The sequence below is a fragment of the Hydra vulgaris genome, chromosome 01 (genome assembly GCF_038396675.1).
Source record: "Hydra vulgaris chromosome 01, alternate assembly HydraT2T_AEP".
Classification (NCBI taxonomy): Eukaryota; Metazoa; Cnidaria; class Hydrozoa; order Anthoathecata; family Hydridae; genus Hydra; species Hydra vulgaris.
Window position 1 is genome coordinate 40,617,501 of NC_088920.1, and position 14,523 is coordinate 40,632,023.

At 25.2% G+C, this 14,523-nt stretch overlaps 1 protein-coding gene across 2 annotated transcripts in view; it reads left to right on the forward strand.

Moving 5' to 3' along the window:
• The window catches only part of LOC101238539 (rho guanine nucleotide exchange factor 7), an 81,271-nt gene that overhangs the window by 50,565 nt on the left and 16,183 nt on the right, over nt 1-14,523 (forward strand). For both annotated transcript variants that reach the window (XM_065788158.1, XM_065788157.1), the window contains exons 14-17: nt 5,558-5,638; nt 8,462-8,611; nt 9,760-9,838; nt 13,683-13,993. In XM_065788158.1, coding sequence (XP_065644230.1) covers nt 5,558-5,638; nt 8,462-8,611; nt 9,760-9,838; nt 13,683-13,993 — 621 coding nt within the window. The remainder of the gene's footprint in view (nt 1-5,557; nt 5,639-8,461; nt 8,612-9,759; nt 9,839-13,682; nt 13,994-14,523) is intronic.

Sequence of the window (14,523 nt, forward strand, 5' to 3'; positions counted from 1 at the left end):
AATTTTTCCTTTGTAATTCTGGACAACCTTATTTAGATATTTAGATAAGTGTACTTACTAATATAATATGATTTTTATGGTTTTTAATTAAGAATTTTTTGTGTTAAATATAAAAGAATTCCCCTATAAAAATGTTGTTTTATTAAATAAGAGGCTGTTGTTTTTTTTAATTCAAGAAATTAGTATTTAAAATATATGAACAGAAATCAAGCTTGCAGCTTTGTTTAGAGTGAATTAGTTTAAAAAAAAATGTCTAGCCTTCTCCTATGGGGTACTTTTTTTAAAACTTGGTATAATATTGTTTGATTACTTATGTACACCTACAATAAGCTAGTCTTTATAAAATATATATAATGAAAATTCTGAATTTGCATTTATAATATATATGAGAAAAATAGTTTTTTTCTAACGCTATTGTAAGGTGTAACTTTATACTTTGAACTATTAACTAATAATATATATGAGAAAAATAGTTTTTTTCTAACGCTATTGTAAGGTGTAACTTTATACTTTGAACTATTAACTAATAATATATATGAGAAAAATAGTTTTTTTCTAACGCTATTGTAAGGTGTAACTTTATACTTTGAACTATTAACTAATAATATATATGAGAAAAATAGTTTTTTTCTAACGCTATTGTAAGGTGTAACTTTATACTTTGAACTATTAACTAATAATATATATGAGAAAAATAGTTTTTTTCTAACGCTATTGTAAGGTGTAACTTTATACTTTGAACTATTAACTATTAACTAATAAGCAGTAGTGGCTTTACCTTTTTGTTTAATTTATTTAACTGGTTGATTTTTTTGATTCTTTTTTTCAACTTGTTTTAGAATTAAAGATTATTACTTGAGGTTGATTATTAAGTTATATTGACTTAAGTTATATTGACTTTCGGCACTTTGGCTTTAGAGAGATATACAAAACAACCTGTACATGAGCATTACAAGCGTTGTCAGTCTTGTTTTAGTCAACCTTTATCCTATTTACGCAAATTGACTTTTCTTTTTTCTATTTTAAAATTAGTATTGTGGTCAGTTTTAAACATCAACTAAAATTCCAGTGACTTTGCATTCAGTCAACAAACTTCTTGCCTATTTGGTGTAGCTCTCTCTTCATAAACAAGAAGTTCCAAGTTCAATCACTTTCCTGGAAATACCGCGCTTAACCTGTTAAGCGCATTATTCCAGGGGCGTGATGGAGATAAGGTTTCTGTTTGTAAGCACTGCGGCGGTATTCTCGGCCTTAGGAAGGTAAAGTAACATAATTTTTTGACTTGTAATTTTACAAAAAAATCATTTTATTTACCACAAAAACTATTTTGAAATGTTTAAACTAAGTTTCACTTATACTAAATTAAATAAAAATAAAAAAATTGTTGAATTTACTTTTCTAAACTGTTGGCTGGTCAATAGAATTGAAAATTACTTAATTTAAATCATGTCTCATCAGTAAAACAAAATGTTGGAAAGTTTAGAATGACTTTTAATGAAGAAAATTGTAAATTTTACATTAAAAGAAAGTCCTGAATTGTTTCTTAAATTGTGTTTACTGCACCATGTCATATAAATTGTTTTTTATCATTTGTCTTAAAAATAAATTAATAAATTTTAGAACCAAATATCATTTATATATTTTTTGTATATATTTTTTTTTATAAGATATTTTTACTTAACAGGTGTTTCAAATAAAATGATAATACCTTTATTAATCAATCAAGCCTGAATCTGTTTACAATTTTGAATATGTACAAGGAAAGCTCACCAAGATAACTTTAAATAATTATCATTATCACAACTATATAATTAAATTAGTCAAAATTTTAATTAAGGTATTACTTAGTAAATATTTGTCAAAATGGTATCAACATGTGTTACTAAAAATAAAGTATAAAGCAAATGTAAGCTTATTTATGTAAAATAAGAAATCTTGATTTTTTTTATTTAAAATATTGTAAAGTATTTTAAAGCTAATTTTATTTAAACTTTGATTGATTGGATAAAGAGTGAATTATTGTAAAAAGAGAACAGTCATTCCATACAACCCCTCAGATTTTATTCAAGTGTTAACTGGTGGTATTTATTAATGAAACATAAATGCAAAACTTAACCTTCCAAACAATTCAAAAATTATGGTGTTTTGAAATTCAGTCTAAAGTGCTCTATTTTTTGTGCAAATTTTAGTTGCTTGCATTTTTTATAATGTTTCCATAAGGTCAAGGTTTTTAATAAGAGTTACCATATAGAAATCTCAAATTTTGTGTTAAAGAATACAGTTAAATCCCAATAATTTGAACCTCCAAGGGACCAAGGAAAATGGTCCAAGGAATGTTCAACTAAAGCAAATTCTTGTTAAGTTGAACTTTGGTTGACATAAAATATACACAATTATACAATAAAAGCATGTAAGATCTTTCAGTGTAAGAAGTTTCTTATTGAAATCACACTCAAAAGATAGCATTCAAAAAAGTTTAGCAACACAATGACTTCCTTCTTATTTGGTAGGAAAGTTGCATCTAAGTACTAGCAGTCTTATATATTTTTATATAATATTCATTAAAACTATAAAATATTTTTTTTTTAACTGTGTTTTTCTATGTAAACAGCTTTATTTAGCATTATTTTACTTCTGATAGTGATCTATTCTATTCAGATTTAAATACAGCGAAAAAATAAAGAAAAACAGAATGACTTGAAATTTTGATCAAATTATTTTTTTATTTCTCATATGAAAAGTTCAAGTTATCCCAAGAAATTTGCTGAACAGTGATGAAAAAATTGTTTCAAGGGACCAAATAAAACAAATAGTTCAAGTTAACCTGTGTTTGACCAGGAATTAACTGTAAGATATTGAAGTACCAAATTTTTTTAAAAAGAGTACAAAGTCTGCAGAAAAAAAAAGACAGAAAAAACACAAATGAAATAGATCAGACTGAGCAAGTAATGCAAATTACTCGCTAAAGTTAAACTTTATATCATTTTAACAATGTTTTTCTAATAATAAAGGGGGAAACTTTCACTAATGAGACAAAAGCTGTTTGATTAGAATATTATCTTCTTTTAAGATGTGGTGTTGACAAATATTGACAACACTTTAACAAGAAAAACATTATTTATTCCTGACACCCAACAGTTATCATCTTGGAGTGGCTAGTAGTATGACCAACTTGGATAATGTGGAACCATAAAATTTTCTCTTTATCATTTTCAGAAACCATACCAAACCAGTAAAGTTGTGTTTGAAAAATAGGTATTGTGATATCATAATATAGTTTATTCAAACAATTTCAAAATTTTTTTTGATTGAGGAAGTCAAGTGTTAGAAAGTTGAGGGAGTCAAATGTTAGAGCAAAATCATAATCATCATTTTATCTTTAAGATTGAAAGTGTAAGTTTTGAATTTTTGTGTGAACTTTTGATGAAAACTTTATGTTCTTGAAAAAAATTAATGGAAACTTCCTGTTCCAGTAACTGTTATTTTATAGAAAATCTATTTACAAGTTTTTTCATACTAGTTCTATTTCATCAGTAGTGTACACAAAAATAACCTCATTTTAACAGTATTCGAGCAGTATTATTTCAGCAGACAGTATTTAAACTGTGGTTAGACTCTGAAGCTAGCAGTGGCAACATGCCTTTTTACAGTACCACCTGTACCATCACGTGGCTATTTGCCATTTCTTATTGCAAAGAAGTTCCAGAGCACTGAACAAATGAATCTTCAGCATATTGCCATTGTAAAATTGTTTTTATTGCTTCGTGCACAGTCATCAGAAGAAATAGTTTTTCTAATTGTGGGACAATGATTAGTTTTTCCATTATTAACAATTTTATGCATAACTTCACTAATAAATCCTACATGGTTCAAATCATATAAAATTACATCAACAGAAGATGCCTCCAATTTCTCTTTTATGTAATTTGTTTTTTCCAATACAAAGTCTTTTTTACATTTTTCTTAAATCACACAGTAAAAATCTCTACAAGTGCTAAATTTATTTGATTTTGTTCAACCACATCAGGCTATGATGTCTTTTTCGTTGCATAACAAATTTGTCTTTTGAATTTTGAATTTGGAAAATGTAAACTCCTTTGCTGTATTTCTGATATGGGGATCCCCAAACTTGCTTTTTTTTGTTAGAAATTCTTTTTCATGCATTCAACAAAAAGTTAAGATTGTCAGCTTTTGATTTAATCTCCTTTAAAACTTCTATGTTGTTTGATTTAGCAAGATCAGTTTCAGAGACATCTTGAACAGTCGCAAGTTTATTAATAACTGCATGTTCAACTTGCTTTTTGATGGTCAAGGAAGTTGAAGTTAGGGAAAAGTTCTAAACTTAAATTGCTTTCCTAATCCCAGTACTGATCAAGTCTTAATAAAAAGTAAAATTTTTCTCCAGCTCCTCTTACCTATCTCTAGTTAACCACATGTTCTGAAACCTGATGTTTGTTTTTTTCAGAATTTTTTTTTTTTTTTTTGCTATTCACCTCCTCAAGGCCGAGAAGGCCACTACAGATGAGGAGGCTACTTAATAGTGGTTATAACCCTCTCTCAACTCTATAACTCCGAAACACAAACCTTGAGGAACAAGGCCGCTGCGCGGAGAAACAAGTTGAGCGCGGTACTACCAGGGACGTGGTGGGGATCTGCAACATAAAGCAATAGTTTGCTGTTATCGATTAACTAGAAAAAAATTTACTTTTTTTTTTTTATTGTATTAGCTGAGATGCGTATACGGAGTCTTGACCACAATCTGCTTGATTTTATCTAAAATATAAAAATTTGTATGAAAACAAAATGCATAAATAAAAATCAACTATTTTTTTTTGCATAACATCGAATAGCTATTTAAATCTTATCAGACATTTAATTAAATAAAGACATAAAAATTTCACATTTTAATCCTTCTCAATTAAATAAAGTATGAAGTCACTTATCTTACAGAATGGCGATACCAATCTAATCATTCAAATGAAGGTTATAAGATAATGCATGGTTGCACTTAAATTGAAACCCATGAGTTCCAAAAATCACATTAGATGGCTCTTTGGCTATCAGTTATATTTTTAGGGCAAGACAGGGAAATTCAAGTTTAAGAAAAAATGTATATGTGATAGCTAAAATGTGAATAAATAGAAATAAAATGTATATATAAATGTATATACTGTAAAAACAAAACAATACGATATTTGGGTAACAAGTAGTGTCAGTATCAAAGATACACTTTGATAGCAATATGAAAAATAAGTAAAATAAAAAAGTAATAAAGAAACAAGTATGAAGACAAGGATACAAGCAAGAACATAATAACAATACAATAACACTAATAAGAAATTGTAGCAACTACTAATCTTCGAGCAATTCTTTTTACTTACTAGTTTACTTTTTCTTTTTCTTTTTTTTCTTTCTCGTTTCTTTATGTTTATTTTTTGTTCATTTGTTCATTTTCACATAAAATTGTTTTATTCAATTGTTGCTATTTTATTTTTTTACATTAATACATTAGCAACAGATAATTACAGTATAGTATTTACAATAATAAATTATTTAGTTAAGTTGCCATGAAGTTAGAAAAAAGAAAGAAACTGAATTAGAAATACTCACTGGAACAATAGAAGGTTGGCAAGGAGAGGTATGTTTTTTAATTTAGGTTTTTAATCTAGGCACACAAGTAGAGGTTTTTAATTTATAATTAGGTATGTTATGTTATGTGTGTTAAATAGTTAAAAAAAAAAACAGGAAAGTTAAAAAAACATTTTAAAAGTTGTAGAATATTTGAAGCCAATATATTCATTAAAATAGAATATTATATGTATTATAATGTCATTTTAAAAGTTCTAGAATATTTGAAGCCAATATACGTATTAAAATACAATATAATATGTTTTATAATTGTCATCAAACCGATAAGTAATTGAAAATTTTTTTAAATGAATTTTGTAATGAGTACAAATTATATAAGTAGTATCTTTGTGAAGGTTCACATGTCTAAAAGTCTTTATGTACCAGTAGTTTTTGATTATCTTTCAGCAATGTTCTAATACACCAGTAGTTTTTAATTATCTTTTAATAAAGCACCAGTAATCTTTTAATAAAGCTCTCATTAGAATTTTTAATTTCTTGTAAGTTTTGCATACCTAGATTCCTGGTGTGTAATTTTTTTCCGGTGACTTCATAAACAAGCTTTTAACAAACTTTTTTTTTGATTTAAATGATGTTGACTTGATGGTCTTATGAGTATATGTTGTCTGAACATTCTTTACTTCTTTCCAGTTGCCTCAAAAAATTCATTTCTTTTATAAATTGCACAAGTTTTTTAGACTTACTGTTTCTATTTGTTTAGCATTTTCTATATAACCTGGTATAAAGTTTCTTTACTTTTAATGCATGTAATTGTATTTAATGTATTTAATTTTTGAATTGATAAGATAAGATTATAAATTTTCACATACAAAAATTATAACAATTGCTATTACAACTTTTGCAATAAGAAATTACAATTCCTATTGCAAATAAATTTCTGTACAAACATTAACTTTATAACTGATTAATTTTGAATTGATTTTTAATAAAATCAGTTGTGATTTTAGTGAATGAAGTTATTTCTGGCAAATATTATCTGGCAAATTGTTTAAGATGAACATCAATACACCATCTGTGTCAAGTTGAGCATTACTTTTGATTTTTTATTCCAACTTTTATTAGTTGCATATTCTTCTTCCAAAATATTGAGAATATCATTAAAGTTAATCATTACTTTTAATATACATCTTTTCACATACATTTTTCTAGCATTGCAACAAGACTATTCCACCTTGTTTATATGTCCAATATCAGCTTAAGTTCTTTATGAAACATACATTCTTTGTATTAGAAAAAAATGACAGCATTTTCTTAAATTTTGAAATAATAATACTTAATTAAAAAACTTTGTGTTAATTTAGATTAAAAAAGGATATAGGGTAGAGCAAGGCATATTGGGACACTTAAGAAACAAATGCAGATAAACTAATCATAGTTAACACTATTTTTTATAAGGAAAAAAAAAACAGGCTTAAAGCTTTTAAAATGATAAAAAATTAAGGCTATCTATCGTTTAAACATGTTCAGACATAAACTCTCAAAAAAAGATACCCATTGAAACATGCCCACAATAAACACATACACCACAATAAACACATACATCACAATAAACATATACACCACAAAAAAATAAAAAATAAAAATTGCTAAAATAAAGTAAATATTTTGTGTTATATTATAAAATACCTCTGCTCTACTCTAACCTATATATTATTAAAATGGTAACTATTACTAAAACTAAAATTAAACAAAAAATATTATGGATCACGTAAATCACACAAATATTATCCTGAAACTATTTGGCAACATTTTGATGAGCTGGCTTATTTATTAGTAATATGCTAATGTAGAGCAAACTTAAATATCCCAGGTTAAGATATAAAAATAAGAACTCCTTTGAATTTATTACTAGTATTGCTTATCTAAACGAGGGAAATAATATTTTAGATTAAAAATAAAATCATCAAACTGTAAACAGCCTCACGAAATGGTAGTAGTATAGTCAATATATAAATTACTTATTGTCCCAATATGCCCTACTAAAGTCATTTTACTGATTAATACTATTCAAAAAAATTCATTTTAGATATTTTTTTAAAACCAGATTCAAAAAGAGGATAAAAAATACTGTCTGAAAAATATAAACTTTTTATAAATAAAACAAATTAGAACTAGTTTGAGATTTTTGTTATTGTATCGCTTAAGAAAATACACAAATTTTGTTTTTTGCAAACTTACTGATGCATTTTGGTACTTTTAAAGCATTTTGGTACCTCTAAAATTATTTTTTTGGTACCTCTAAAATTATTTTTTTGGTACCTCTAAAATTATTTATTTTTTTACAATAATGAAGCACAATAATATAAAATATTTTGTCAAAAAATTTTTGAAAAAAAACTTTTTTAGCTGAGATAAAGCTCCAGACATAACTGTCCCTTTATGCCCCACTGTCCTGATATGCGCCGCTCTACCCTACTAGCCATATCCCATGATATCCCACTGTCACTTTCACCCACAGGATCCTGTTTGAGAAACCCTAGCTCTCATGTACCTGTAATTTAGTACATAAGAGTTAGGGTTTTAATTTATATTAATTAACTATCGTTCAGCAAATCTCTAATGCACCTGTAATATTTAACTATCTAACAGAAAAGCTTTCATGAACCAATAATTTTTGATAGATATGAGAACTTAAAAATATTACAATTTTAAATGGAGAAATGTGGAAGGGAAAATATAACTTCTAAAAGTCTTTTTTTTTAATAGTTTTTACATATATGTTTTAATAACAAATCTAAAAAATATAATACTACATGCAGCTAGTTGTTCATTTTGTTCAATTTTAAAATATAAATCTAATTTTACTGCATAGCATATAACCTCACTTGGTACTCTTGTTCATATGGGTCAAGTTTTTATTGAGAAAGAAGAACTAGCTCGCAGAGAAAGATATTTTTGTCTATTTCCAAATGATTTTGTTGTTGTCTCAGTTGGTATTGATTTAGTTGGTTATTGTTTTGAGGTAAGAAATATTGAATACTTATTTTTATTGATTTATGTATACATAATTTTGTATTACTTAATATTTTGTATTACTTAGAATTACAAAAAAAAAAAAAATTATTAAAAACCAAAATTTTTTGGATTAAATCTTATGTAATATGGTAATTCGTGCTTTATATATGTTCCCTGTTACCTTAAGATAAAGTTATGTGTATAAAGAAAGAGATGTGCATGTAAAGAAAATATTATGTGTGTAAAATTTTTCTCCAAAGATGAGTTTAATTTTAGCTATCGTTCGTTTAACTATCGTTAAATTCAAGTTTAACTTTACAGCGTTTTACATGATCAATTACAAATTTTACAATCTTAACTATCCTAAAATTTTGAAATTTTCACTTATACAGTAGTATAAGTGAAAATTTCAAAATTTTAGAATAGTTAAGATTGTTAAATTTGTAATTGATCTTGTAAAACGCTGTTAAATTAAACTTAAATTTATAGGAGAGCAGATTTACTTAAATCTCAATATTTAAATACACAATAATCTTGTAATGTACTCTAAACTTATTGTAACTCTTGTTAATCTATCAGAACTACTTAAAGAGCTGTTATGTTTTAATTATTTTGAAATTTTTTTCAAACACCAAGCTTATCAATTGTTGTTAGAAAACTTTTTTCAAGTTTTATTATAAAATAAATGAATAATATTGAATATATTAGTATACAGCAATTGCATGTTTTATCCTTATTATTGTTAAAGACATCCATTAATGTGCAAGTTTTAACTTGAATAAAATATTATATTATACTTATTGTAGATTTTTTATCTTTGTGAATGACATCCAAGTTTTAACTTTATCTTTGTTATTGTGAATGACATCCAAGTTTTAACTTGAATAAATATTATACCATACTTGGTTTTTAATAGTAGCTTTTGTTTATTAATGACTGTTATAAAAATTTGTTTGTAACTGCTGTTTTATAAATGCCATTTTTTAAGTCTCATTTATCCAGTTTCTCAAACATCTGTTTATGTAATTCTCAAGTTTTTTGTAACAAAAAAAAAAACATTTAAAAAAAGTTTGAAGTATAAAAAGGTTTTCATTTTTTTAAAATATAAATTTTTTGGTAATATATTTAAAAATAAAGTCTTATTTTCTAATTTAGGAGCGTCACTCAGTAGTTGGCATTAGTGCTCGGAATATAGAAGATACAGATACATTTTTTAATGGCTTTGAACTAATAGGTTATTGATAAAATCTTGTATTGATTTTTTTTACACACACACACAGATAAACTTTTTTTAATTTTTAAATAAGTTTTTTATCTTCTGTTAAAATTAAATATTTAAACTTTTGCTAAATACCTATGAAGGTGATAAAAAAAACCATGTAAAATTTTTGATTATCTCTATACAAACTATTAATAATATAATTACAAAAAAACAACAAAGTCTGTTAACAATTTTTTAAAAGTCATAATAAAGAAAATCAGGAAGTAATGAAAGAATAGCTTAAAAAGATACACAGTATACATAGGAAGTAATAGTTAAACAAAAAGTGTCATTTGGTTAACCTGTTTGTTCATATCAGGTTTTAACTATTCTATGAACATACTTTATTTAAGTTTTAACTCAAGTTTATTAGATGCCAAATATAAAATGGAAAAACACTTATCATTTAATTGAACGAAACCATTTTCATTAGCATGGAGATGTTTATAGATTAGACTTACATAACAGAAGTTACATCCTGCACATACAAATTTGTAGACCATGAAGGATTTGGACTCTAAAGGAGTAAGAATTTGAGAAGGAGATTTTTAGAAAGAAAAAATAATTTTAAGTGAAGCAAATACTAATTTAATACTTATCAAATGACAATATCTTTTAGCAATTGAGTTCAATTTTTTTTTAATTGAGAATTATTAATGAGTATGAAGTATAAAGGCTAAAAAGATTAGAGTAAAATCTATTACAAAGTTTATTCTATTATAAAAATATATTTTTCTCAAAAAGAATAGTTTAAAATTATTTATAAAAATATATCTTTGTAATAGAATTTGCATTCTATTATAAAGATTTTTCTCAAAAAAGTATTTTAAAAAAAGTCAAAGATCTGATTGATTTGACAATTCTGTTTCTTTTACTATGGAACAAGAACTAAGCTCAAAAATATCTTTTTTTTAGACGTCCCCGGGTGCCGCATGCCCACTGGGCTACTCTTCACAAAATAGATATTTCAGTCAGCGCTACCATTTTTCAAAAAAAAGACCTGTTCTGGTCTTTACACAGGCTTGGCCAGGAAGGCATGCGATTTCACACCATAATATGACCACACAAGTACTATTTGATTTTGTAAACTTGACCACGGCTGTTAATATGTTTTGAAAATTTGTTTACATTTTAAAAATGCACTGAAAAAATTATCTTAACTTAACTATTAAGTAAATAACTTAACTTGAAAAAAAACTTATCGTAAAAGAATCAAATAAATCTTCCTAAAAAAAATAACAAAAAATAAAATTAAAATAACTTAAATAAAACTAAAATAAGAAAAATAAAATTAAAACTTAACTAAAATGAATAATAAATTATAACCATAATATTATCTTAATTACATTTGGAATAAATAACTTTGAATTGTTTATTTTTACTAATGTTTTTATAAAATAAAATTATGCGAAACCCTTAAATAAAGTAACAACTTACATTTAATGATTGTTTATTAAATGCGGCTATTTCAAAAAACATTTTAAAAATACACAGAATGAAAAATATTCTTAATTAGACTTTAGGTGAAATAAGTTACATCAAAACTTCTTAGCAAATGTTATTAGAAAAAAATATTAGAAAAATGCTTTTAAATAAAGTAACAGTTTACTGATAATGATTTTTTCTGATAAGTATAATTGACGGTTGTATATGATTTATTACATTTATATTATATAAATTGTTTAAGTATGCATTTTTTATAAATAAATGTTATTAAAAAATAAAAAATTATTTTTGTTTTTATAAATGATGACTTTCTACGACAACTCTCTTTAATGAATTTCAATATAAGAATAATTATAAATATTATTAATATAAAATAATTATAAATATATAAATAATTATAAAAATTATCAATATAAAAGTTTTTTTTAAAAGTTTTAACACTTTTAAAAAGTATTAAAACTTTAAAAAAAAAAAAGGTAAACTTTACTAGATAAATGCTTTAGAAAACGATTACAATTAAATAAGTTTGATCTTTTATTCTTTTATATTATCGAAAACCTTTTTAATGAAGTAACAAAACACTTCTAATGAATTTTTATAAGTATTAATAAACTTTGAATATATTAGTTTACAGCAATTGCATGTTTTATCCTAATTATTGTTAAAGACATCCATTAATGTGCAAGTTTTAACTTGAATAAAATATTATATTATACTTATTGTAGATTTTGTTTTTTTTATTTATATAATTATGTATTTTTTTATAAAAAATATATGTTGAAACAGATTAAAAATATATATATATATAAATATTAAAACAAAGAATGAAGTAGTTTTTTAATGCGTAATTATTTACTTGTTTACATTTACATGGAAACTGATATTTTTGAATCAATTGTGATTTAAAAATAGTTTCAATTTAAAAATAGAATCAATTGTGATTTCAAAATATCAGTTTCCATGTAAATGGAAACTGATATTTTGAAATCACAATTGATTTAAAAAAATCATTTACATGGAAACTGATATTTTAAATCAAGTGTGAGTACATTTTAAACAATCATTAAAAGTAAATTATCCTTTGCTTATTAATGTTCTAAACATTAATAAAGATAAAAAATTACATTCACACAAAATTAGTCTTATCAAATACTTAATTGATAGAGCGATTAAAATCAATAGGAGTAGTAAACTTGGGTTTCACTCCAACACAAGCAACCTTTTTAGAGTATATCAAAGAAACATGAATCCATCTTGTTTAATCTCAAAAGTATATAACTCTTATTCACATAAAATTAACACATTTTCATTTCCATTCCAGATCAAAAATCAAAAAATTTATTCTTTTTTTATGTCAAAAAAAAATTTCTTTTTTGTTATTTGTTATTTATATGAACATTCACATATACCTATAAACATTCGCCATTGTGCAGGATCATGCTTAAGTCTAATAGAAGTAAACAAACCAGTCACATCTTTAAAATAACGTGAATCATTACACAAGTCATAGCAAATTTCAAAGACTTTAGGCCATTTCTGGTATTCATAAAATGTCGTTTCTGGTACACACATGAAATATTCATTACATCTTGCTTCATAAAAGAATAAAAAAACAACATACAGCAATTTCAACATAGACATAAATAACAGTAGCCTTGTATGCATAGTAAATATTTCATTTATAAACAATGACCTTTTCTACTTTGCAATCATAGTGCTAAAGTAGTTCGGGATGTTCCACATCATATGAGAGTCCCATGGTTTATCCTGATTATCCGTAGGCATTCCAAAATATCTTTCATACACTATCCACATTTATGGTAGTTTTAATATCTTATGTTATGTCTGCGTTTTACAAATATAATATCCACATACATTGCAAAACATATTAGGAGATTTTCAAAATCCTCTAGTTATCATGAGAAAAACAGAGCTTACCAGTTGGGAGAAAAAGACAAATTTAGAGTAGTTTAAGATGTTTTTAAAACAAGTTACATTTGTCTTTGAGTGCAAACTTTTAATGCGTAACAGCCATGCAAAACATCTTTTTATAAAAAATTTTGTTTTACAAAAAGATTTTATGACACGGAAACAAAAAACCTTGTATTTAAAATACCTTTTAATGACATAGTTTTGTCTACAATATATGTATTATCTGTCTTATAACCCACTACTTCTCTTTACTCATTAAGCCTAGGCTGCAAAAGAAGTGCACTGACTAATGTTAACAGTTTTTAATTTTGAAAAAAGTTTTTTTTTTTCATCTTTTAGAAAAACTGTTTAATTATGACTTTTCTAATTTTTTTTTTAGTTATGAATTTTCTGATTTTTTTTATTTATTTATAATTTTTTATTCTAAATAAATATTTAGTATCAAATAAAAAATGGCGTGTCATGACAAGCTCTCCTCGAGAAAAAGATGTTTGGATGCATGCATTAAAGAAAGTTTTGAAAGATCGATGTGATCTTGCTATTCAACCAGAAACTCCTAAACTAGCAGCTTCAAAACTCGAAAGAAGTGACAGTAAAAGATCTGAGGTGAAGTCTTTACCACTAAGTGATGAAGGTGTAGAAATTGATGAAAAACCGATTTTAAGAAGTTACAGTACTGGTGCGGCAGTTGGATCTTATAAAGCTTCAGATACAGTTGTTAATACTGTTTCCTCAGTTGAGCCATACAAGGTACTAAAAATTATTGATTTGATCCTAAAATATATATAATAATAACTAAAAACAATGTAAATTTTTTCATCTTGCACTGAACTCAAATTTTTAACTTTCCAATCATGAACCATTCAAATCAGTTTTTTATTTACCTCTCAATACAGTTGCCATATTTATAGAGGATATCTTTATCTTTTTTAGTTCATATTTATAAAGTGTTTTGTTAATGTTTTTAGACTTTCGATATAGATATGCTTTAAGCTTGATTTTTTTACTAATACTACAGGTAGACATGCCCCAAAAACTCATGAAGCCACACGCTCACATTACTACCTGTAACTCAAAAACCAAGCCTTATCAAGCAGCAAAACAAATTTTTTTTATTTGACAAGATAGTTTTTTGAAAATAAACTGTTAAAAATAACCAAATTAGCATAAATTTTTTAAAATTATACTAAAAACACTAAAATTATTTTTCTTAATTTTATAACATTTGGACATTATAGTCCATAAATACTTGAAATTTTCATTTAAGTTCGCAAAGTAGT